The sequence below is a fragment of the Trichosurus vulpecula genome, chromosome 6 (genome assembly GCF_011100635.1).
Source record: "Trichosurus vulpecula isolate mTriVul1 chromosome 6, mTriVul1.pri, whole genome shotgun sequence".
NCBI lineage: Eukaryota > Metazoa > Chordata > Mammalia > Diprotodontia > Phalangeridae > Trichosurus > Trichosurus vulpecula.
The window spans coordinates 227,175,807-227,203,575 of record NC_050578.1 but is presented as its reverse complement, the minus strand read 5'-3'; the positions used below and the strand labels follow the sequence as shown (position 1 = coordinate 227,203,575).

Below are 27,769 nucleotides of genomic sequence, written 5' to 3'. Positions count from 1 at the left end.
TACTGGAGGCAATAGGGAACCAACACAATTAATTAAATAGGGAGGGTGACATAGTCAGGCTTACTCTTAAGGAAGATCAGTTTGGCAAGGGAAGAAAGAAGACATAAAATGATTCCCCTCCCCCTGTCTTGTCCTTATTTCTTTTTCTCCTTCTACCCTCAGTCCCTTAGTTTAAACAAAAAATTTTTATGGCGTCATTTTTTTTAGATCGTTCTTTATTTTGGTCTTCATTTTTCTTCCTTTCTGTGTTTTGAATTCTATTATCCAATTCATGTTCTATGCTCTTACTTATTCCATAATTCTTTCTTTTTTTCCCCATGAAGATAAGAGTTTCTGAGTGAGGTAATGCCCATTCAGTGAATAGGCCTCTTTAAGAAGTGAGTCAAGGGATGGCCCCTTTAATTAGAAAAAAAGAAAAAAAAATCAAGCTGGGAGGGGAAGACTCTCAGGGTTGCCATTCCAAAGAGAAACAGTTACCATTGACATTAACTCTAAGCCAGGAGGGCCCAAAATACAGTCATTAAGTGGACTTAGCCTAAAATGGCCAGGGTCTCCCATTGCATTCTAGGCCATCTGCAGTCATCCTGATGAATATCTGGTCACTGGATCCAGATGGCTCTGGAGGAGAAAGTGAGTCTGGTGACCTTCCACAGCACTCCTTCACTCAAATCAAAGTCAACTGTGTCATATCATCATTTCCCTGATGCCATGGTCCTCTTTGAAAACAAAGAACAAACACAAGAGTTTCTGAAATACATTTTAATGTATCCCATCCCCTTTCTCTGTCATTGCATTTTAAGTGTTACTCTCCCTTTTCTTCCTGCCATACCTCACTCTTAGAAATACCAGTTCATAAAGAAATCAGTGTTAAAGGAAAGAGCATTGTGTTGTAGGAAACACTCTGTGTCCCATCTCATGATGGTCAGTCTTACCTCCTGTTCTAACCATGCTCATTCACCACTTTTTTTTTTTGAGGGGGGAAGGCAGGGCAATTGTGGTTAAGTGACTTGCCCAAGGTCACACAGCTAGTAAGTGTGTCAAGTGTCTGAGGCTAGACTTGAACTCAGTTCCTCCTGACCCCAGGGCCGCATTCACCACTTCTAAGGCCTAACTTGGCCTATCTCTCTTTTTGTCTCCTACCCTATTCCATTGATAGTGCTTGTTGCTCTTGCCCAACTACATCTGCTCTCCATGGATTGGATAGTATACATTTTCATTTTTGAATTTACTTTTTCATTACTTAACAAAAATCTACTTTCTCTCTCTCCCATTTTTTGCCCTCCAATTGGAAAAAACAAAAACAAAATTCATGTAATAAATATGTATAGTCAAGCCAAACATCTCCCCCGTCACATGTCCAAATAATATATCTCAGTCTGTACATTGAGCTTTATCATCGTTCCTTTGGATTTGTGGTTGATCATTGCATTCGTCAGGGCCCTTAAGTTTTTCACAGTTATTTACCAGATTATTTCCCCATCATTTCTCTCTTCTCCTAGTCCCAGCTCACTTTTATGTTTTCTCCTCTCCTGTCCCCCCCTCTCACCTCTCCCCCTTCCCTCCTCCCTCCCCTCTGCCCCCTCCCCTCTTCTCTTCTCTTCTCTTCTCTTCTCTTCTCTTCTCTTCTCTTCTCTTCTCTTCTCTTCTCTTCTCTTCTCTTCTCTTCTCTTCTCTTCTCTTCTCTTCTCTTCTCTTCTCTTCTCTTCTCTTCTCTTCTCAAGATCATCAAGACATAACAAAGCCATACCCAGGCCTTTTGTCTCATTTGACTCCCTCTATGACTCCCTGATGATATTGGGACTTTGGGAGATACTTGTATCATCTCCTTCTATTAGAATGTAGATACTCTTTACCAAGATGTCAGAGTAGCAGGAAGCAGTATAATGAACTTTCTGCCTCCCCCTCCCAATTCCTCTTGTATGAAGCTGAATTCTTTTGGGAAGTCTAAGAAAAAGTCACATTGAATCATTTTTCCAGGCCAGGTCAGTCTAGAGAGATGGAGATCTGTGAACAAGGGGTATGGTGTCTGGCCAGGAATGACTGCCATATTGGTCGTTCTGTCACTCAAGGAGAGGCTGTGTACCAGGCAAGAGAAAGTCACAGACCAATATCAGGGCATTGTGACAGGCTTGGGTATCACCTGACTTCCTCTAGACCTCAAAACCATGCTTCTTTTTTCATGCTGGCTTATCTTGGAGCTTCCTTCTGCACCTGGAACTTCCTGCCTCTGGAACAGCCTACCATCCCAGCCCGCTCACCTTGAACTGTTCTCCACAAAGCCTACCTTCACCCCTTCTCAGATTGGTGAAGTTCCCCTTTGATCCTCCAATTTATGAAGGAGCCAGGGTTGGCTCTTGGGCCCCCTACTTCAGGTTTTTAGCTCTATTTTGTGAGTTGTGTTTCCCTATTAGAATGTAAGCTCCTTGAGGGCAGGCGCCATCTTTCTTTTTGCTTTGGATTGATGTTCTATAGAACTAATCCATTAGTACTTTTTATCTTGAACAGAGACTGAAGAGGAACACTGATGAGTCCAGAGTTGAACAGATCCTATTTTACTGTTGGTTTGCCTTCACACTTGGGTTTTAGAATTTGTGTACAAGAAAAGATGCATCATGAATGGAGAGACATTTTAGAACCATTTTGTAATTTAGATCTGATAGCTAGACTTTTTATAGAAGGTTTTTTCTTATCCTTAAGTTGGAGTTGGCTTACTCTGGAGGCTGAAGCTAGCAGTATGATGATTAAAGGTTACAATATTGTTTTGGAACTGCTGCCTGTCACATGGCTTGAGGTATTATGTACTATATTTATTTATAGGTATAGAGTGATTACTGAGGATCCCATAAATATAACTACAGCTAACTTTTTGACATTCTAGTTCTTAAAAGAGGAATGATGTATTACAGAATTACTCCAGAAAATATAAATCAATACTATATGTTTGAATTACAATTTACAAGTAAATGCTAATAAAATGCCATTCAGTTTTGGAAAATCATAGTTTTAAAGGAACTTTTGGCACATATTTTTATTCAGTGTGACTTGGTACATCTTTTAATTAAGATGTCATACTTGGTTAGAAAGATTTATTAAATAAAAATGCTAGAATCCTGCAAAGACAGGTTTATTACAAACATTCTAACTCATTCATCTTATTTTTAAAAAAAAGATTGCCCCTCCTTATTAATTCAGACATCTGCTGAAAAATGACTAGTTCAACCCCAACTACATGGTTTTCTCTGATTCCATAATATTGTCAGGAGGTGACCCTGGGGTCTTCAAAATCAGTGAAGTTCTAGTATGTTCTACTAAGTTGACAATATTTTGAGTGTGAAACTTGCAGTAGTCTGCAAGGAGCAGCGTAAGTATGAAAATGCTCAGTAACAGAAGGTAGCCTAATAGATGATGAATTCTTGGCCATAATAATTCACAAAGTCCTCATAATAAGTCATAGAAGGATCACTATTGAAGTCTTTGGATATCATATTCAGGCTGATTATATTATGGATCTCCAAAGTATTGACATAATTCTAGCTTAAACCTATGTCTTCATATTCATAAATCCATTAGTTAATCATTAATTATTTCAACCTTATCTTATGTTGCAAAATATGAGGAGCAATTAAACCAGTCAGCCACAGTGACCTATTGATGAAGTAAATGTCTTCTACACTGAATCTGCCATAAGGACATAATTTGTGACATTTTATATTCCATAAATTTATTCCTATAAGCATAATTTACAAAGAAAAATATCTTAATAACTTGCTTGCAGAGTTAACTTTTAGTTCAGAGTGCAGCAGCCTCATAGCCTACCTCCAACAATCCTTGAATAAGAGCCTGGAAATATTGAATAAGTGGCAGAATGTTAGGACTGAAGGAGGACTTTAAAGGTAATCTAGTCTAACCCCATAATTTTACAGAATTTAAAATGTATTTTTAGGTTGGTTGAATTCTGAACTAGGTAAGTTCAGAGCACTCATGTCTAACTGAATGCTAGCTAGCCCAAAATATTCATTTGTCATGTATTCCACATATTTGTTTTTCTTAATAAAAATAAGTGAGATATTTGTTGTAAATAATAGATGTCTAGGGAAAGACAAAGAAATACGGGGGAAGAGGGAGAAGTGTGTGGATTTGCAACCAGCTTTGATAACTAGTGATAATTTTATTTCCAACATTGGAAAATTATAATTTTCTAATATTGGAGCTTTTTTTCACATGAGTATTGGTAGCTTGGATTTCTTCTTTTGAAAAATTGCTTATTTGTGTCTTTTGTCCGTTTATCAATTAGAGAACATCTTTTATTCTTTTTTTTACTTTAAATAGTATTTTATTTATTCTAATTACATGTAAAAACAATTTTTAACATTCATTTTTTATTAAATTTTGAGTTCCAAATTTTCTCCCTCGCTTTCTTTCCTCCCCCCTCTCTAAGACAATAAGCAATTTGATATAGGTTATATATATATATACAAGCATGTGAAACATTTCCAAATTAGTCATGTTGTGAAAGAAACAGAACAAAAGAAAAAACACACAAAAAAGTGAAAATAAGTATGCTTTGTTGACCTGCATTCAGACTCCCATCAGTTCTTTCTCTGGATGTGGATGGTATTTTCTGTCATGAGTCTGTGTACTATGTTCTCCTGGTTCTGCTCTCTTCACTCTGCATCAGTTCGTGTAAGACTTTCTAAGTTTTTCTGAACTCCTCCTGCTCATCATTTCTTATAGCACAGTTGTACTCTATTACATTCATATACCACAACTTGTTCAGCCAGAGAATGTCTTTTATTCTTATAAATTTAAATGTTTCTTATATATCTTGAAAGTGATTCCATAAAACCTTTTTAATTTCATGTAATCAAAATTGACCATGTTATCTTCTGTAATCTTTCTAATCCTTGTTTCCTCATTAGTGTCTTCTGCTCTCCCTAGATCAGAAAGGTAATTTCACGTTACCTTTAATTTATGATATTACCCTTTATGACTAAGTTATGTATCCATTTAGAGCTTATCTTGGCATATAGTGTGATGTGTAGGTCTATATCTAGTTTCTGCCAAAAATCATTCCCATTTTCTTAGCAGTTTTTGTCAAATAGTGAATTCTTGCCCCAGTACCTGAAGTGTTTGGGTTTATCAAACACTAGAATATTGTGCTTACTTGCTTCTATGTTTCATGCAGCTAATCTATTCTATTGATTGATTTCTCTATTCCTGAACCAGTACCAAATCAGTTTAATGGTTACTATTTCATAGTGAAGTGTGAGATCTGGTCCTAAGACCCCTTCTTTCTCACTTTTTTTTTCAATATTCCCTTATTTCTCACCATTACCACCGTGACTACCACGTCCCCTCAGACACTAATGGAAACAGCCTAGGACCATGAACCCAAGAGCCTTGGGGATAGCAATGCTTCCAGCTCAGGGCTCTCAGCCATCATTCTGGGAAACAAGCCCTGTGGAGATGCACCTTCTCCTGCAGATGCAACAGCCAAAACCACTGAAAATAAAGAGAGGAAAGTTCCTGTCACTAAAGTCTTTGGCATTGTCAAATGGCTTCCCATCAGAGATGACGTCACAGAAAAATTGTTACCATCTGCTTTGCCACTGCACTCTGTTGAATATGGGAAAACTGAAACTGTCCATGTGTTGTCTGTTCTCTTAAAATGTAAGCTCCTTAAGGGCAGGAACTGTCTCATTTTTGGTTTGTGTCCTTAACACATAGAATAGTGCTTTGCACATAGTAAATGTTTAATAAAAACTTCATTCATTCATTCATTCACTCACTATTTTCCTTGGGATTCTTGACTTTTTGCTACTCCAGATGAGTTTCATTATTATATTTTTCTAGCTCTATAAAGTAATTCTTCAATAATTTTGGGTAGTGTTGTCATTTTATTATATTGGTTCAGCCTATCCATTTCTCTAATTATTTAAGTCTGTATTTCCATGAAGAATATTTTGAATGTTTCTTTCTTCTGTACATGTCTTTATAAAAATCTGAGTTTCTGAGTTCTCAGGGTATTCTTATTGATCTCCAAACTAATGAGAGCTCGAAGGAATTAGGACAGCCAGTTGTTAATTGTGGGAATTGAGTGAACCACACTGATTCCATCTTTTTTTTTTTTTTTTTTTTTTTTTGCTTTTTGGCAGGGCAATTGGGGTTAAGTGACTTGCCCAAGGTCACACAGCTAGTACTAGTGTCAAGTGTCTGAGGCCGGATTTGAACTCAGGTCCTCCTGACTCCAGGGCTGGTGCTCTACTCACTGCGCCACCTAGCTGCCCCTGATTCCATCTTTTGACTCAAATCTAGAGTTAACTTAGTTCCCTTTCTATTCAATTATAGGTCTAATACAAATTCGATCTTGTGAGAAAACTTTATTTAGTTTTGGGAATTGGGAGAAAATCTTGTTGTATTGTTTGAACCTGACCTTATGTGGCTGGGAAGCTGGACCACCCCACCTGCTGTTTTGAGACCCTTAACTAAGAACCTAGATAATGCTGACTAGAAGCCCAATCAGATCAAAAGATTGACGTAGGGAATACATCTCAAGCAGCTCATATATCTCATCTGAAAACTGGCCCAGTACTAATCAATTAGTTATTGTTTCCATGTACCTTTGATTGAATACAGAAACCTGGGGGATTTTAGGGAATTACACCTGTTCACTCTCCCCCTCCCAATTTGGAATGTCCCTAATCTTTCCTCCAATTAGACATCTAATGTTATATTGTTTCCCTTTCATTAATTGGCCTTATTTCATTAAAGGTTTTAATATATAAAAGTCTCATTTGGGTTCCAGACCTAACCTGAGGACATCTGATCCTGGTTTGTTAAGCAGTTGCAAATCAACATGCTCAGAAGATCAAACCTTTCTTTCTTCAGTCATTTCATCTTTTACCTGCCACACTAACAAGCATTTATTAAAGACCTACTCTTTGCTATGTATTAGGAATACAAAGACAAAAGGAAAACCAGTACCTGGCTTGAAAGAGCTTATATTCTATTATTTCTTTAGACAGTTCCCTCCTTTACCTTCTTATCGGGGTTATTATTATTATCATTATTGTGGGAGGTTTTTTTTTTTGCTTATATATTTGAAATTTAATTCCCTAAGAGTTCCTCATCCTCTTTGGCCAGCTTCTCCTACAAAATACTAGTCCACAAGATTAATCCTTTCCCTGAACACTTTACAATCTGTTTTCCTCATGTAACATTTATGTCAGACTTTCCATAGCTTCCCTATCTTTTACCATCAGTTCTATGATGGAGTAGTCATTTGCTCCCAAAGTTCCTGTCATTTTTTAGCAAATCTATTTTGTTTGTAAGAATCAGATATAGAATAGCAGTTCCCGCTTATTACTTCCTCTACCTTTAGAAGGATGAAGTTACCATTAAGACAAGACATACCTTTATCATCAGTTAGAGTATACTCACAGATGCCTATGTAGTTAAAGCCTCTAATCACTTCACATAATACTTCTATATCACGTTTGTGATGTTTCCCACATTCCTCATCTCATTCTTTCACCTAGCCAAGCGGTCAGCAGTATATGTCTGCAAATCTCAACTTCCGTTTTTGCTTCCATTGAACTTCACCCAAACAGGAAAACTATGCACAAATACTACAACAACACTACAATTTTATCAATGCCAAAGTGAAGCCAAATTTTATTTAATTATTTAATTATCATGACCCATGTTAGTTTCAGAGAAGAGATGAGAAAATGCATCTTTTATCTTTTCCTTGGACAATTACTGGGGACAGTGGCTGCAGAATGTTGCATAAAATATCAGTCACAGTTCCTGTTTCGGATGGTTTGGCTTAACTCTTTATTTTTGTTACCAGGAAAGGTTCCCTAACTGAATTGGTAGTGGAGTATGTCTGGAAATGACAATAGTGGGCAAAAATAAAAGTCTTCAATAAAACTTTAATTAAAAGTAAAATAAACGGTTAGGACTAGGTGATCTCACAGGTTCTGTCTAGCTCTAACACGGTGAGTCTATGAAAACTAAAAGACTACTCCTTGAACTTAAACTGAGATAATTCAGGAAACTATTACTATTGTGTGATGCGATGAAACTTTATATTTGCAGTAACCAACAAAAAAATATAACCCATGGGAATATGGAGAAAATTTCCAGTCACATACATGGCTTATTTTCTAGTCAGTGCTCTGAGTTTTTTTAGAGGGATGTAGGCATCAGAAAACTCAATAGCACCATGTATTTCCTTCAAAGATAACTGTGATATTTCTAAAGAGAGAGAAGATATTATGTCAGAGGTGTCAGTTACTCTACAAGCAGGCTACATGTGGCCCATACATTCCCAAGTACTGTCCCAATTTTAAAATGTAATTGGGAAATATTTAATGAAATGCATTAAATGCAATAAAACATGGATGATGTCAATATTTTGTTTTCTAAGTAAATTATGTACCCATAGGGATCCTTATATATATTTTAGTGGTCCCCATTTCTATTGGAGTTTGGCACCATCCTATTTTGATCAGTTTGGCATTTAGAGAAATAATAAATTATTGCCAGAGTACCGTATTGCCTTCTCATGGACCAAACCCATGTTACATCATAGGCTGTAGTGTGTATTTTTGTCATAGAGTACATTCTGCTTGGAAACAGAGAATGGGAATTTATCTTTAAACTTGGAACATCTTATTCTCCTGGGGTGAATATTCTCAATTAAGAATAAAAACATCTCATGATTCACAGCAGGCCTACAAAATGAGAATCCACATCTGTAATGAGAAGTGATAAAGATAAAAATGGAAATGTTTTCTCCTTACTAGTTTATGGGAGTGGGTATTTTCTATTTCCTGTTATTGACTGCTCCATTGAGTGTGTATTTCATGGAAAAGGGAGACTTCTAGAACAAATTTTAAGTGCTTTATTTTGCATTGTTATTAAAGTAGGTTAATTGCCATTTATTTTAAATTGCTATCTGTTTTAGCTGACTTCTAATAGTACTCTTGGGTGTTTTTCACAATGTGGATATCTTTATGTTTTCCAGGAATTTCCATCATTCCTTTGTCATTTTGAATTCATTAATAAGCATATGAATCATATGATTCATTATTTGTAGACACCTATTGGTACATTAATGTTCTTCAGATTTTGGTATTTTCAGGGATTCTAGAAGCCATTAATTTCAACAGATGCTTTGTAATGAAGTTAAATTCCTAGAAATCGTTATATATCATATACCTCTTCCTGAAAATTAAATGTAAATTAATATTTCATTTTGGAAGTTTATTCTTATTCATCAAGAATTTCTCAGTTTGATAAAATTTACAGCTGCAAGGGAACTCAGACATTTTTTCTAACCCTGTTACTTTACAAATGAAGAAACTGAGGTCACAGTGACTCAAGGTCACAGTGGTAGTAAGGAGCAGAATCTGTCTTTAGAGATTAAATCCAGTGTTATTTGCACATTCCACCAATAGGACCATACCATCTTAGTTCAAGCCCTCATCACCTCTTAACTGGACTACTATATAGTCAAGCAAAACCTAACATGACATGACATGACAACATAACATACATAGTTAAGCAAAACAAATTCCACATTTGGATATTGCCCACGTACAACAATGTCTTCCTCATTCTGAATCTTGAGTCCATCATCTCTCTGTCAAGAGGTAAGCAGTGTGCTTCATCTTCAGTCCTTTGGAATTGTGATTGGTCAGTGCCCTCATCAGAGCTCTTAAGTCTTTTGAAGTTGTTTGAACAGTATTTTATTATTTTATAAATTGTTCTCTTGGTTCTGCTCATTTCACTCTTCGTCTGTACATACAGTTATTCCAAGGTTTCTCTGAAACTATTCATTTTGCTATTCTTGCTACACCATGGTATTTCATTACATTTACATGCCCTCATTTGTTCCACCATTTCCCAGTTGATGGCATCCTATTAACTTCCAGTATGTTGCCATTATAAAAAGTGTTACTATGTGTATTTTTGCATGTGGGTCCTTTTCTACTTTATTTGATCTCTTTGTAGCATACCTGGGTCAGAGTGTCTACACAGTTTAGTGCTTTGGGCATAGTTGTGAATTGCTTTCAAAAATGGTTGGACCAATGCATAGCTCCACCAGCAGCACATGAATGCTTATTTTTCCCTCAACTCTTCTAACGTTGGTCATTGTCCTATTTTGCCATCTTTTCCAATTGGATTAATACATGATGAAATTTAAGTTACTTTAAATTTCATTTTCTACTTATTAGTGTTGTGGTGCATTTTTTTTCATGTGCCTATTCACACCCTTTAACCATTTAGCAATTGAGGAATAGCTTTCATTCTTATGAATTTAAATCAGTTGATTATATCTATAAATGTCATTATTATTGTTGTTATTTTTATATGTCTTGGAAATTAGTCCTTTATCAGACAAATTTGCTGCAAAGGTTTTTTCCCAGTTAACTATTTCCCTTCCAATTTTAGCTGTTTAGTTTTGTTTATGGAAAAATTAATTTTACATAATTAAAATTAGCCCTTTTATTTTCTGTGATTTCTTCTATCCCTTTTTTGGTCATGAACTCTTCTCCGATAGATCTGAAAGTTAAATTCTTCCTTACTCGTCTAATTTCTTTATAATGTGACTTTTAATATATGTTATAAATATGTTTAGAATTTATCCATATATATGGTATAAAGCATTGTCTAAATCTTATTTCTTCCACACTGCTTTCTAATTTTCCCAGTAACTTTTGTTAAATAGTGATTCATTACCCCATCAGGTCATTACCTCAGTAGGCAGATGGTAGTGTATTCTGCCCCTTGCAGGAGGTATTCAGTCAGGTTTGGATGACCACTTGTTGCGTATGTTATAGTCATGGGTTCTAGCAGGTACATGTTGTATTAGATGGCATTTAGAATCCCATCCAGTTCTCAAATGCTGTGATTCTGTAGCTACTTCCCCTCTGAGTAAGGATAAAGAACAGGAATCCCTATTGTGTAAGATGCTAGAATGTTCTGTAACAGTATCTAGTGATTGTCCATCCTATCTCTACGTTTCAAGCTTTCCTTGCTTCAGCACCTGCTGTTGCCACAGCTCAGGAGTCCACTGGAAAGGTAAGGTGGGGTGAGAACTGAGGGAGGAGAAAGAGCAGGAGACCAAGAATGCAGTCTTTGCTGTTCACTCGTTTTCCTTTAACTTTCTGTGGGACTTACTTTTTTTGGACTTCTCATTTTTTTCTTTTGATTGTAGTTTTTTTTACTTCATTTGACACATTATTTTTTTTAAGGTTTTTGAGGTGGAAGTATAGAAAACTGGGGTTATGCACAACCTTTCACTGCCTTCTCATCTCAGGAGCCATAATCCTCATCCATATAGAATCTCCCCTCCTATGCCCTAATTCACCATGTCAGAGGGACAAATTTGAATCACCATGCAAACTATCGGTATATTCTCTTAACTTTGTTCTGCCCGTTAATAAGCCTGAGCCAATACAAGCTGGATTTCTTATCAGAGTAAGAGCAGCTAGAAGTGGCACAGTGGGTAAAAGAGCTAGACTTGGAGTCAGAAAGATCTGAGTTCAAATCTAGCTCCAGATTCTTACTAGCTGTGTGACCTCAGGCAAGTCACTTAACCTCTCTCAACCTTAGTTTCCTTACCTGTAAAATAGGGATGATAATAATAGCACCCAGCTAACCAGGTTGTTGTAAGAATCAACTTAGATAGTATATGTACTTTGATTTGCTATGCAAGTGCTGGCTATCATCATCATCATGATCATCATTGTTCATTTAGCCTCCATTCAACAAATGGAGAAATTATTACTTTGTTCTATATTCCAGGTACTGCCCACTCTCTCCCAACAAGCACTTGTAAAATGTAGGATCATAACTCTCCCTTTGCAACAAAATGAAATAGCGTATGTGAAAATGCTCAAAAATTGTTCAACACTTCTTAAACTGTGTGTCGCAACCCCATATGGGGCCATGAAAAATTTGGCAACAGTAAAAGGTTTCTGAATGCACAAGGACCAAAAATTAAGTAAAAATCAAACGTGTAATGAATCCCAAGGTTTTTCTGGCAGCACTTCCCTGTGTTGCATCTTGCAGCTTCACTGTAGCCTTGATTCTGAACACAAAGCATGCACACTTTGCACTGTTCATGCCCTCAAGCCACGCAGCACCAACAATCACTGCTGAAATGGGAAAAGTGGAAAAAGCTTAAGAAGCCCTGGTATAGAGAGTGACACAAATGTTATTGTTAATGTATTATTACTGCAAGCTTTTAATGAGTAAGGACACTCTTTTTAGCTTAACATTTATGTAGTGTCTAAAACTGTGTTATGGAGACATTAAGAACTCAACAAACATTTGTTGATTTTGTCAATCATACATATCCTCTGTTGGTTTTATTTTTTAAAATTGTTTAACTATACGTGCCAAAGATTTGGGGACACGAGTGAAGCTTAGAACGGGCAAAATCCACAGAATATCTATTGTCCTTAAATCACCTGAGCTTCATAGTTTATGTTTTCCTTTGCTGATACAAAATAATTATTGGCACAGATGCCATCCATACTATTAACAACCAATCTAGTAGGTCTGCCTGGAACTTTCTGAGAGATGAAAATACTGTACAGTCAAGTCCATGTGAAAGATGAGACCAGAAAACCAGAGCAGTTAGCTTCTCATTCATCCTATTCTGTTTCTAAGAATGATGACTTTTCAAGTAATAGTGTTAATTTTAATTGACTGACCTCTAAGGTGCTGTTCAACTCTGAATCTTCTGACCTTGTAAGAGTGACTATTTTAAATAAACACTATAAAACATACAGATAAATCTTATAATTCTGACAGGGTTTCTATTTATGTAATGATAGTGTAGTAGGTCCTTTTTTCTCCAACTTTATGTCTAGTTAAATGGAATTTGAGGGTTTTATGAACAGTGAATTAAGTATCCCCTATTTTGATTTTTTAAGTGAGCTGTAATTTCACCTGTCATGGTTTTCCATTATATCCTCTATTCACCTGAGTAGATAACTGATAACCTTGATGAATTGCTATTGCCAGAAAAATTCGTCAGATCACACAGTCAGTCATCCTTTGGTAATGAGCTTCTTCACACTTAGCTTAGGCTATTCCTTGCAGTCTGTTCCCTGAACAGACTGAAGTGTTTCTGTCTTCATGGGACCTTGGCATGGTCTAAAACTGACAACTCAGAGTCCTCACCAAACCTTTGTAGGACCATAGATTTAGAACTGGAACTGGAAGGAACCTCAGAAGCTATATATAGGCAAAGCTCTTTGCTTAAAAGATGAGAAAATGAAGAAGTTGGGAGAACCAGTGATTTGGCCAAGGTAACAACATTAACAACACAATAAATATTAAGTGTCAGAGTTCTATGACTTCATTTAGTCTTTTCCCCCCTTTAAAAAAAAAACTGCACCAGGCTACCTTTCTTTAAGTAACTTTCTTCCTAACTTCCACTTTAAAATTGCCTTTGTGGAGTTAAGAGAACGCTGGAACTTTGTCACATTTTCTTAGTTGGTGCAGGTTTAAGTCTTTTTATGATCTGTACCATTGACTGCAAAACAAGGACAGTACTTCTATTTGTTGATTGCTCTGTCTTCTGTTTTCTAGGGAACAAAACAAGAAGACATTGAAGGTGAAGAGGAGGTGACTGGCTTAATTCAGCCTGCGGAAGTATTTGCTCCCAAAAGCTTGGTGTTGGTGTCCAGATTAGATTATCCAGAAATTTTCAGGGTAAAGAACCTCACAGCTGTCACACATGATCTGTGCTAGTTTGCAAATCTGTTTTTAATGAATGTTGATGACAACCTTATTGGATTTTAAATGTCTCAATACAGGTTTAAGAATTTCTCAATAACGTGAATAGAACTGAATACTGAATAGAACCTTTGTCTGATGATGGAAAACTCGATAAGTTAATGTGGTTATTCTAAACTCCTGAGGATCTAATTTCATGATATGCTCTAAAAGTATATGACATAGGATTTTTTTTTGCAAAGAAATATTTACTTTTTAAAGTATTGCAAACAAACGTGACATTTGGAAGAATGTAATGAGCGTGAAGATGGGCTCTCAAGTACAAGTAAAACAAGGAGGCTGTTGGAGGTTTTGACTTGTTCTACCAGCACCAAATGTAGCACAAAGCTTACACAGTGGGGTTGCAAGAGTTTTCTTTCCTTGGACCCTGAGTATTTTTCATATCACCAGTTATTTCTGTTCATAAAATATTCAGAATTAAATAACGATGACATGATACGTGGATTAGGGAAATAATTCATATACCACAGAAATTAAATGACAATAGAGAACTAAGAAATGTTGATTTGTCAGGATTGCAGAATTGTGGACAGATACAGGAAAAAAGCAAAGGAAAACAAAAAAATCTATAAAAATTTATTTTTAAAAAGTTGAAAAAAGTTCCTAAGCATAATATTTTATCACCATTTCTACTTGTCATTGCAACTCTGTCCCAGCTCTTAGGGGAAGTCTTTTCTCATCCTAACCTGAAACATGCCGATAACTCTCTTGTTTTCCATCGGAGGGGAAGGTTGGGACTATGATTTCATTGATATAGGGATTTCCTGATGAAGAAACTCTCTTTCTAGAGTCGGATGAGCAAATGCTCTTCAGTTTACAGACTGAGAGAGTTGCCTGAGTTACTGAGAGTACCTTGTCTAAGGTCACATAGTAAGGAGCCAGAAGCAGATTTTGAACTGAGGTCTTACTGATTCTGAGACTGCTTCTCTGTATAAATGCTACTGTATCTGCGCTAAATAATGATTGAAACAGATTTAATATTCTTGTGGAACAAATTTGTGGAATTTATAAAATTTAAAACAAAAGGAAGTTTTAAAATATTTGCTTTTTAAAAACTTGGGGGGATTTTTGAGGTATGTAAAAGAAACCTAGCAATTTTCCCCACGTTTAATAAAAAAAATTAAAATTAAACAGAAAAATCTATATACAAAATTTCTGTTATAGAGTAAGATTTCATAAAATATATGACATTTCCTTCATGAAATTCATTATATATTCACAATAAAATAGACTTATTAGGCACAAGAAAAACTAGAGTTTTTCACATGTGATAGAGAAGTAGCTCTTGTGCCTCTGTGTTCATTATCTGCCCTTGTTCTATTTGCAGGCTTGCCTGGGCCTGATCTACACTGTACATGTGGATAGTCTGAATTTCTCCTTGGAGAGTTTCATTGCAAACCTCTGTGCATGCCTTGTCCCAGCGGCTGGGGGTTCTCAGGTAAATGCAAGAAAAAGGGAGATGGAGAATGGAATATTTTTCCAGTTAATTTAATTTATGAAGAAAGAAAAAAAAATTCTTGGAATATTTTTCTTAAAAAAGGGATCATAGTTCAGTTAAGTACTGTCCCCATGGTCTGCCTTGCAAAAAGAGCAAAAATTCCATCCTTTACTTAGGTCATAAGGTTAATTTTGGTGGTGGATTTCCTTTACAGCAGGCATAATAACAAATTAGGTTTTGTGTAACTTGAACTCTACCTTAAATTTAATTTTAAATATGCACATATACATAATTCTAGCAGAGCAGGATTCTCCAATTTTTCTGTCCATTTTACTTTTCTTACTTCATCCTTAGCTTCTTGTTCTAATTAGACTCTTAATAATAATTTTTGTAAAAATAAAATCTATAATCATGATCCTTTCTCACATTGTTGCTTAATAATATTTTCAAAAAGTCCCTCTATAATTTATAAATAGGGATGTGGAAGTAAAAGGAGGAAAAAATACAGGGGATAGGATGGAAGAAAATATGTAATTAAGTCATAACCACAAATCAAATGAACTCACCCATAAAACAGAAAAGGATAACAGAATTTGTTAGAAAACAGAATCCCATGGTGTGTCATTTACAAACAGCACATTTGGAACACAACGTTTTACAGAGATGAAATGAGGAGCTATAGCAAAATCTTTTACATTTTTACTGAACTTTAAAAAAAGCAAAGATAGCAATCATGATCTCAAATAATGTTACAGTAAATATAGAAAAGACTAAGAAGAGGTAACCAGGGAAGTCAAACTAAATTTTACTACTAAAAGATAAGATAAAGAATACCAACAATTAACAAAGATGAACATAATAACATAGTATCTAAATACTTTTAAAAAGGTAACTAAATTTTAGGGAGAAGTTAACATTATAATAGTGGGGGACCTTAATGTATTCCTTTCAGACCTCGACAGTACTAACCGAAAGATAAGAAATAAATTAAGGACCTAAATAGAACTTCAGAAAAAGTAGAGATGATAACTGTCTAATGATTATTGAATGGGAATAGGAAAGAAATTACATATTCCTCAGCTGACTCTTCCACCTTTACAATTTACAATATATTGGGGCATAAAGACTCCACCAATAAATGTAGAAAAGCAGAAATACTGAAGACATTATTTAATGATCATACTACAATAAGAATTACATTCAATAAAATGTCCTTAAAGAAATAATTTAAATGTAAACAATTTACAATATATTGGGGCATAAAGACTCCACCAATAAATGTAGAAAAGCAGAAATACTGAACACATTATTTACTGATCATACTACAATAAGAATTACATTCAATAAAATGTCCTTAAAGAAATAATTTAAATGTAATTAGAGACTAAATAACATAATTCTAAAGAAACTTTGAGTCAATGAAAAAATATAGAAACAACAGAAAATTCCATCTTGACAAAAATTAGGACACATGCAAAAACTTATGATATGCAGCTAAAGGAGTTCTGAGAAGAAGATGTAAATCTCTAAATACTTTTATCAACAAAAGAAAGAACAAATCAGTAAACTGACCACAAAACTTAAAAAAACTTAGACAAATCATAGACTTCCAACTAAATAACAAAGTAGAAATTCTGAAAATTGAAGAGATTTATAAAATTGAAAACAAAAAGACATTTGAGTTGATAAACTGGGGGCTTATTTTAAAAACTAACAAAATAAAGTTAGTTAACCCGATTTAAAAAGAGAAAGGAAAAGCAAATTGTACATATCAAAAATAAAAAAAAGAGAATTTGCAACAGTTGAAGAGGAAATAAAGGAAATTATCAGAAACTCTTTTACATATTTATCATCAGTTAGTCATCTAATATTACTAAGTTCCTAGAGCAAGCCAGACACACTGTGCTACATGCTGAGGATACAAAGAAAGGCAAAAAAACAAAACAAAACAAAAACAACAACAACAACAAAAAAAAACACCACAAAAGTCTCAGCCCCTGCTCTAAAGGAGCTCAGGGTCTAAATGGGAGAGACAACATGCAGATGACATTGTACAGATGTAGGATAAATTGGGGGTAATCTCAGAGGCAAGGCATTCATATTAAGGACAACTGGAAAAGACATCTTCCAGGAGGTGGGGCTTTACCTGAGATTTTGAAGGAGCCAGGAAAGCTAAGAGGCAAAGATGAGGAGATGATAGCCAGTTAATATGCTTGGTGTTCAAAGAGAAACAAAGAGTGTTATTGAATTGCATGGTAAGGAGTTAGGTATAAGAAGACTAGACAGGTAGGAGGGGGCCACCTGGCTTTGAAGGACTTTAATAAGATTTTATATTTGCTTGTAGAGATAATAGGGAGCCCTTTGAGTTTGTTTTTTAATAGGTGGTGTGAATTTTTTTTCTGGATTGTTGTTGAAGAATATTAAAGGACATTCCTCAAAGGGAGAAGAGAGTGAGATATATACATTACTTTATAAAATATTTTTTTAAAATTTTTAAATAAAAACATATATTATTTATCTCCTGGAGTACTGTGGGCAGCATCAATTTGTCATTGTGGTCTGTCCCTTATAGCCTCCTCTTTGCCTTCTTTTCCCCATTTTCCACCCTCCTCATCCCATCATCTTAACCTGCCCCCTCTTTTTCAACAGAACACATGCTGGCTGAGCCTACAGTCAGGGTTGGATTGAGCCTTGAAGGGAACCTGATTTTGGGAGACTTTTCTTTGATTAACTTTACTGTTTTTATAATCTAATGAAGTTTTTTGGAAAACCATATGCATCTTCTGTTCTTACTTTTTTCCTAAAATATCATACAAATATACAGAAATGAGGATTTTTAACAATAGATGATACTAACTTAGTTCTTTAAGCATTTAAATATGTTCATTTTCTACTAAGTTCTGTTTGCTCTCATCTGCTTTTGTGAACTGAGTCTTAGTCATATAGTTGTAAACCCTGGGAGGGCAGGGGTTGTTTCATTTCTGTGGTTCCATGCTAAACTCTGAGCTTAGTGCCTGGCACGTACAAAGCACTTTAAAAATGCTGGCTAATGCATTCATAAACACTGCCCTTGCTGCTTTAGTTGAAGCAGCCTAATGAGTGGCCTAGCATAAGGCAGAGCAGCTCCAGGGGCCTATTCCTGTCTAGTGAGTTACTTTAGTTTCTGCAAAACAGCTTGAACTAAAATTCTAAAAGTTGAAATTTCCTTGTGTACAACAGTAAAACTATATTCTTAAAGTTGAAATGTGAAACCCTAAATATGACAGGCCATGTGTTTGCAGTTATTTTCTTCTGTTTACTCTAGATAAAAGGAGTAATTTTTTTTTCCTACAGAAGCTATTTTCCTTGGGAGCAGGAGACAGACAGCTGATACAGACTCCTTTACATGATAGTCTTCCTGTCACAGGCACCAGTGTGGCTCTCCTGTTTCAACAGTTAGGTATGTCTATTCTGGGTTTCATAATGGTCTCTTAAGGAAGATGATGAGAAACTTTTCATTTTAGGTGAGATCACCTGTCATGAATCCAAGAAAGCTTATAGATTTTTTTTCTTTTAAATATGTTTTAGTCCTAATTTTATCTGCTTTCCTCCTTTCAGATTTTTGTTGGGGCTTAATTATGTAGTATGTTAGTTTTGTCATTCAATCATAAGTCAAATTAAGCTAAATGTATTGTAATTTTTATTATGATATGATATGTCCTCATATGATATATCCTTGTGTTTCAGCAATCTGGCTAGCAGCTGTTGTGGGGGGCGAAAGACCAACACAAGCCCAACAACAAGCACACTACCAGCACGCTGCAAAAGCTCAGGTTCTTTTCATCTGCTTTACTAAGGAAAGAAACGTTAAGGGGTTGACAAGTTTACTTTAATCCAGCATACAAACACCATTCACTTAGTTCAGGGGAAAAAGCCAGCACCCTGAACTTCGGTGCACAATACAAACAAATTACAAACATCAACAGACAGACCAAATACAATTCATAGTTACCAACATCTAGGTTCAGCCTGGGAGCTCATAACAAGGGCTGGCCCAGAGTCACGCACGCCACCACTGCTGTGGGTAAGAGCTCCGAAAAACAGAAAGCCAACTCCTTGTTTTATATCTTTTTCAGGGTCAAGGGTGAGTCACACATGCAACTCACCCACGTGACCTACAATCGTCACAGCGACTCACCCACTTGACCTAGAATCATCACAAAGAGGCCACTTAAACCCACGTGGTCTAAAAGCCTCTGATGTCCCAAACATGTCACTCAAACTCATGTGTAAACTAGTCCCTCCCCTGAGGCAAGGAGGTCACCAAGGATTCCCAAATCTAATCAAGGAAACAAAGGCCAAACTCTTCGAAGGCACTTGGTTGAACTGTGTGCTAAGAGCCCATTTTGTTTACCTGAGGAGGCACCAAACTTTATTTTTCCCTTTTCTCAGAAACTAAGTCAGCAAGCTTCTGAAACCTACTGCATGCCATACCCCCTTCTGTTTCCAACAACTGGAGCTGCCTGGCAGCTAGAGTGCCTACACAGCCCTGCTTTGTCCTACAGCCTATCTCAGTTCTGGGAAGGTATAGCCAGAACCTGATTTCTTACAGATAATACAGTCTAGCCTACAATCCTAGTTCCTCAGTTGGTACTATAGTTTTGTACTGTACTTTTCCCCTAGAGGCTTTCTTCTTGAAACACTATTTTATAGGCATTCAAGGCAATGTTTAAGGAAAGGGACTGGGATTTGGACAGATGAGGAACAGTCAGAGTAGTGTGAATGACTCTGAGCTAACTGTTTGGGAGGAATGGTGAAGAGAGATTCTGGTGCCTTTCAGATAGAATATATGTTCCTCTAGTCGGCATTAAAAACTCTTCACAAACTGGCTCCAAGCTGTATCCCCAGTCTTCCCCACTGTCTCGTACAGCCAAACCGTCCTTTAGTGTTCCTCACATACCATGTTCCCTCTCTTGTTGATGTCCGGCCTACTGGCTGCCACCTCTTGGAATCCCCAGCTCCCGTCAAAGCTCAGGCCAAGTGCCATTTCCTCCAGGAAGACATTCCTGCCCCACCCCTTCAATGCCACTAGTGCCTCCTCTGCAGAGTCACCTTTTATTTATTTTACACATACATAGTGTCCCTACTAACTCAGTTTGCTCGTCTGTAAAAGGAGAGGGTTGGACAAGATGGCCTTTGAGTTCCTTTATTCCTTCAGGTATATGATATAAGCTTCTGCATGGAATCTCATATGAGTGTAAACAGCAAGGACTATTTCATCTTGAACTTTGTATCTTTACCTGGCACATTTCTTGGCAAATAGCAGGTGCTTACTAAATAAAGGCTTGTTGATTGATAGGGAAGGTGGTCATACTGTGGAGGGCCTTGAATGCCAGGGCAGAACTGTTTAGATTTTGTTCTCATAGATCTTTATTAGACTAATAGATAGATAATAGATCATTAAACAGATAAGAGACAATAGATTAATCTTTATTCTCTACTCAGTGGGAAGTTATTACAAGTTCTTGAGCAGGTTGAAATTATCATTTTAGGGAAAGAATCTAGAAATAAGAAATAAATTGGCATAAGGAGAGAGAGATACCAGGTGGAAGGTTTATGCAGTGGTCCAGGTAAAAGGTGTGGAGATCATGGGCTTTTTCTACCTGTTCATTTCAACTGAAGGCTATGGTTTGTTGATTTCAATTTGTCAATAGTAACAGGATGCAACCAAATAAAAATATGCTTCTTTCAGTTATAACAAAACCACATCTTTATCATTTTAAAGTCTGTATTTATCAACACTGAAGAAAAGGAGATGTGTTTTGGGTCTGAAAATGGAAATTGATGCATGTGTTAATTTTTCTGTCATCAGACCAACCTTCTACTCCTGCAACAGTCATAAATTGTTTGTAGGAACATTTTAAAATGTGCCCCAAATAGCAAAAGAACAAGTAGTACAATTTTAAATGAAGGACAGAAGTTTAAAAATGTGTTGAACATAAGTCTTAATCTTGGTTCATTGAGCTCAAAAGGAAATAAAAACAATCAATTTTTGAGCTTCTCGGAGATCGCATTTAACATCATTTGATGTCACACTGGCTCATATTTCTCCTTTGAAAAGCCTGATGTGCTACTTTAGAATCGCATATGCTTTACTCAAAATAAAATGCTCAGATAAGATCTTGTCTTCAACAGTTTCACAAATGTCAAAGTATGCTCTTTGTGCGTTCTCTTTTTTTTTAATTAATTGAGAGAGTAGGCTTCTGGCCCACCAAAATACTAGCATTGCCAAGGAAATATGTGTCTCAGTAAGACCATAGGGCCAACAGTTGTGTTTTATTTATATTTTCAAGGCCATTCAAAGATAAAATTCATAATTGGCAGCTAGTGGCAGTGAAATACAAACATTTGTAGTTTTCTTTTCATCTTGTATAGTGGTTCATATGCATTTACAACTTGGAAAAAAATGTCTTAAATTGCCCAGGAATCTGTTTTTTTAAACAGAAAATTTATCATAATCTTTATCTAACCATAAAGAAAATGAAGTGCTTCCAAAAATTAAATTGTTTTACTTCTCTGACTAATATTGAATAAATGAAACAGCAGAAAATTGTCTTGATTTACTTAAGAATATCATGGAAGAAAATAAAACTGTGTTGCCTGAAAATATTTTTGTTAATGATAATAGGTTTTGAAAAATATTTATCCTGATTACAATAATTTTAAATTGTTTTATTTAAAACTATTTTGAAATTAACTGAATTGTTTTATTAAGAAAATTTTATCTTCTTGTATCTTGCAGTTTAAAAGTTAAAACTTATTGATGTACTTTTGCGTGGTAATTATTTTCCACTAAACACTCTCATGCCCAATACCTTTACCAACTAGCAAACAAAGACAATTAATTTTAACCGATCAAATAACAGCAACTAGTACGGGTAATGTATATAACATTCTGTATCTTTAGGGCAGTGCTACCCAATAGAAAGAAAGAAAAATTTTCAGCTTTATACATCTGGAATTGGCATTGGGTATTCTATTTTTTCAGACTTCTATTGCTATTTTCTATTGCCTTTACTTACATTATTGTATTCATTTTGTATATGATTTTCCTCAATTTGGTTTGTTCAGTTTGTATCAGTTCAGTTTCTCTTGGCTTCTCTGAATTGCTCATATTCTTCCCTGTGGTATAGGAATATTCTTTTCTACTTACATACCAGTTTGTTTAGTCATTTCTCAGTTGATGGACATCTACTTTGTTTACAATTTTTAGCTATCATAAAAAGTGCTACTATGAATTTTTTGGTTTACATAGAACTTTTCTTTCTGTCACTGTTCGAACAGTCTTCTACATTTTTACACGTAACTGTGAATTGTTTTCAATAATAGCAATAACTAGCATTTATGTAGTGCCTGCTATCTGCTAGGCACTGTGCTAAGTACTGTGCACTTATTGTCTCATTTGATCATCACAACAGCCCTGGGAGGTAGATGTTATTATTGACATTTTACAGATTAGGAAATTGAGGCCAACAGAGGTTAAGTCACTTGCCAGTGTCACACAGTTAGCAAGTGTCTGAGGCCGAATTTGAATTCAGGTCTTTCTATCTCCAGGGCTAACATTCTAATCTACTATGTCACCTTGCACACCAATTCATAGCTCCAACAACAGAGCATTTTATCACCTTTGCTAATTTGATCTACATGAGAAGATATTTCATGTGTTTTTTTTTATTATTTCTAATTTAATTTATTTAATATATTTAGTTTTCAGCATTGCTTTTCACAAGAGTTTGAATTACAAATTTTCTCCCTATTTCTACCCTCCCCCCCACTCCAAGATGGCGTGTATTCTGGTTGCCCCGTTCCCCAGTCAGCCCTCCATTCTGTCACCCCATTCCCCTCCCATCCTCCTTTCCCTTCTTCTCTTGTAGGGCAAGATAAATTTCTACACCCCATTGCCTGTGTATCTTATTTCCTAGTTGCATGCAAAAACTTTTTTTTTGTTTGTTTTTGAACATCTGTTTGTAAAACTTTGAGTTCCAATTCTCTCCCCTCTCCCCTCTTCCCTCCCCGCCCACACTTCCTAAGAAGGCAAGCAATTTAACATAGGCCACATGCATATCATCATGTAAAATCCTTCCACAATGCTCATGTTGTGAAAGACTAACTATGTTTTGCTCCTTCTTAACCTATCCCCCTTTATTGAATTTTCTCCCTTGACCCTATCCCTTTTCAAAAGTGTTTGTTTTTGATTACCTCCCCCCCATCTGCCCTCCCTTCTATCGTCCCCCCTTTTTTATCTTCTTCCTCCTTCTTTCCTGTGGGGTAAGATACCCAATTGAGTGTGCATGCTATTCCCTCCTTAGGTCAAATCTGATGAGAGCAAGATTCACTCATTCCCCCTCTCCTGCCCCCTCTTCCCTCCCAACAGAACTGCTTTTTCTTGCCACTTTTGTGTGAGATAATTTACCCCATTCTATCTCTCCCTTTCTCCCTCTCTCAATATATTCCTCTCTTATCCCTTAATTTGATTTCATTTTTTTAGATATTATCCCTTCATATTCAGCTCACCCTGTGCCCTTTGTTTTTATATATATATATATATATATATATACACCTACATATATACATACACACACATATGTGTATATATATATACACACATACATATATGCATATTTCTTTCAGCTACTCTGATACTGAGGTCTCATGAATCATACACATCATCTTTCCATGTAGGAATGTGAACAAAACAGTTCAACTTTTGTAAGTCCCTTATGATTTCTCTTTCTTGTTTACCTTTTCATGCTTCTCTTGATTCTTGTGTTTTAAAGTCAAATTTTCTATTCAGCTCTGGTCTTTTCACTGAAAAAGCTTGAAAGTCCTCTATTTTATTGAAAGTCCATATTTTGCCCTGGAATCTCATGTGTTTTAATTTGCAATTCTCTTATTAGTAATTTGGGACTTTTTCATGTATTTCAAAATAATATTTTGCATTTTTCTTTTGAAAATTGTTCCTGTCCTTTGAACATTTATAAATTAGAGAATGGGTCCTAGACTTAGATATCTGTATCAATTCTTTATAGATTTTGAAAGTCAGAATTTTGTCAGCAGTGTTTGATGTAAAGATTATTTTTCTCACTTCATATTTTCTCTTTTCCCAGCTGCATTGATTTCATTCATGCAAATAGTTTTAAATTTTAGATAATTAAATTTTTCTTATTTTTTTTTCAATTTCTTCAGTCCCTTGTCTGATTATAAATGATTGGCCTCCATCTCCCTGGTTGTGATAGATGCAACCTTCTATTCTCCCCTTTTGTTTTATGATATGTTTTATGATATGACTTGATAATACTTGCTGAAAGTTTTCACCATTACAAATAAGGAGATCCAGTGCAAGGTCCAGGTTGAAGACAATTCACTTCGTGCTAGCTGCATCAAAATCTAATCTTTTGCAGAGCCTCCTGGATGAGGGTTGTATCCTCTCCTTGTCGTTTCTCAGAAGTCTTTGGTTTTTTCATCTACACAGGAAAGATAAAGGGGATGAAGAATGTATTCTGCCTAAAGTATGACATTCAGTTGAAAAGACAACCTATGGAGCTGGTCCATCAGTATGTATCTCTGAAATAATCAATACAAATGAACGAGTTGTGCCCAGAATTAAACAATAGGGGAAGAATAGACTAGATTTCCTTGAGGAAATTATAAAACTCTTTTAATAACCTCAAATTCTATTGAAAATAAACCCTCCCCAAAGGACCAGGATTTCTAGAAATGTGACCAACAATATGATGGACTGGACACTTTCTTTGATACTGCTAACTTCTCATGCCTTTCCAAAATAGGAATCATTTTTAAGAGTTAAAGCAGTTTCAACTATTCCTATAGTTTAAGACTTCAAAAACCCTAATGAGGCAGAAACTCAATAAACTAACAGCAAAAAAAAAAAAAAAAAGAAAATCCTGAATCCCAAACATACTCACTTAGCTCCCTTTGCCCCACCAGAAACCACAGCCTGTCAGGACTGCACAAGCTGATCCATAGGCTTGAAATAGAACTCAACCCCAACCCCACCCCAACCCCCACTCCCTCTCCCTGAATCTCAGAAAAACCCAGAGGCAGAAGCTTTCTCTGGCTGGGATAACAGCATAGCAGCACTCCATTGCTACAGTAGAGCTCAGCCTGACAATGAAAGAACAGAGAGAACTGGGGCAGGATGCTAACATGTGTGGAACCCTTCATAGGTCATTAGGAAAAAGGAGTGGTATCCAGCTGTGGCCATCTCACCAAAATTCACTTGAGGCAGAGACCAAGGCCAGTAAAATATGAATTCCCCAGAGTTGAAGGAGGCTGAGACAGTTTTGAGGTCCACACCCAGAAAAACTGCCATCTAAGGGAGGGAGTTGGAAAGGGAGCAAAAGGGGATTATAATATAATAAATGATCAAAGATATCAAGAAGAAGAAAACTCAGTTAAAGAATTTATATATAAGCAGATAAACCAATAGGGAAAATATATATGTGGGTATGAAAAGCAGCTCATCTTTATTAGAAAAGAAAACATAGAGTATAGGTGGCAAATCAGTAAGATTTAAAGAAATCAGGAAATTCTTGAGGATATGAAGCGAAGACTGGTCAAACAACTGTGAGCCAGGGGGCTGGAAGGAGGAAGTGGAGACTGGCAGAGCTGGGGAGGGAGTATCGGTAATAGTGGAGTATAATGAAGTGTCTCTTTCCCTCCTTTTCTTTTCTCCAAAGCCACATTCTGAATATTTCCAAACAGATATTTCTATTACGACTGTTACTACAGTTCTGTATTTTAAAATAAAAAATCAAATGAAAATATGGTTAACAAAAAATGAATTCACCATGGGCCATGATAAAAGACCTATGGCTTTTTGCATTGTTGGTATGTCTGTTTCTTCGTTGAAACCCTTTCCAAGTCTCATAACTGCTGTTAAGGAGTGCCACACATACCATACTATTATAACCTTGAGATGTTCCTTAATGCTGGGGTTCTTCCCCTTTTTTTTGGACCTCTTTGCCATTTTAGTGTAGCCTATGGACCTCATCCTTAGAACAATGTTTTTAAAGGCATAAGATAAAATACACAGGATAATAAATGAAACCAATTATGTTGAAATATAGTTATAAAAGCTCTAAGTCCAAATATTTTAAAAAGTTCAAGGACTCCTTGAAATTTATCCATGATCCCCTTAGGGGTCTGTGGACCCCAAGATAAGAAGTACTAATGTTCCAGTGGGTCTCATCTCCACTGATAAGAAGCTCCAGTAGATGGAAGTTAATTAATCCATCTTCTACCACTTTAATGTTCTTACTTACAAAGTCTTGTTGCATTGATCTGGGCCAGGCCAGCAGGGGAGACTTTCCATGAGAGTGTGTGACTTTCATCTACGTGGAAGTTAAAAGACATGTAGGAACTGGGCTTGCACCTGGTGGTCTGGTACTTTGCAAGTGCTTCTTGCCATGAGATCTGTATTGGGCTCATTGTCTCAGGAAACTATTTGCCCTAAAGGCAATAGCCTTCAAAAGGGAAGATACTAATAACAGAAGGAAATAAAACAACAAAATCCAAGAGGTACTAATAGAAAGGAAAATCTCATTCCAAATTACTACAAAATACTTTGGGATCAGTCTACCAAAGCATAAGGAGTACATGTATACATTCAATTATAAAGTATTCCTTAAACAAATAGAGAACTTGAATACCTAGAGAAATAGGAACATTCAGCGCTCATGGCTGAACCATAACTATTTAATAGAAATAACAATACTAGCAAAGCTAATTTATACTTTAAATGCCATATCAATCAAATTGCCAAAGAGATTCTTTACAGAACTTGAAAAATATCAACAAAATTAATTTTTTAAAACAAGATATAAAATATCAAGAGAAATGATGAAGATAAGTAGGGGCAGGGCGGAAATAGCACATCCATCTCAAGCTATATTGTAAATCAGAAGTCATCAAAACCATCTAATATTGATTAAAAAATAGAGATGTAGGTCAATGGAACAGATTAGATAAGGGAGAATCAGAAACAGTGGAAGGTAATAATCCGTTGTTTGATAATCCAGAAACAAATTACTTAGGTAAGAACTCCCCTTTTGGTATAAAAAAGACTCAAAAAATTGAATAGCTATGTGGCAAAAATTGGCCTTAGACCAATATTTTACATCATATTCCATAACACGGTTAAATAGCTATATAGCTAATTTTGAAGATCATACTTTTGAAAAAAATTAGAAGCAGATCATAAAATTTTCATAGCTATAGGTGGGAGATGTATTCTTAAACAAAGGATAGAAGCAATGATGAAATTTCAAATAGATAACTTTGATTACATGAAACTAAAAAATTTCTGCACAAGCAAATTTAATGCACCAAAAAAAAGAATTGAATGAAATGGGAAATTTTTGTGTCAAGTTTCTCTGATAAGGATTTGGATTGCTGCCATCCTCCTAACATTCCTGATTTCCCACCCACTGAAATCCAGCTCAGCCAGTG

The 27,769-nt window shown here is 35.9% G+C and overlaps 1 protein-coding gene across 2 annotated transcripts in view; it reads left to right on the top strand.

The window, feature by feature from the left end:
• Window positions 1-27,769, top strand: part of SBF2 (SET binding factor 2) — a 509,481-nt gene that overhangs the window by 186,925 nt on the left and 294,787 nt on the right. For both annotated transcript variants that reach the window (XM_036762802.1, XM_036762803.1), the window contains exons 4-6: window positions 13,615-13,737; window positions 15,149-15,259; window positions 18,593-18,698. In XM_036762802.1, coding sequence (XP_036618697.1) covers window positions 13,615-13,737; window positions 15,149-15,259; window positions 18,593-18,698 — 340 coding nt within the window. The remainder of the gene's footprint in view (window positions 1-13,614; window positions 13,738-15,148; window positions 15,260-18,592; window positions 18,699-27,769) is intronic.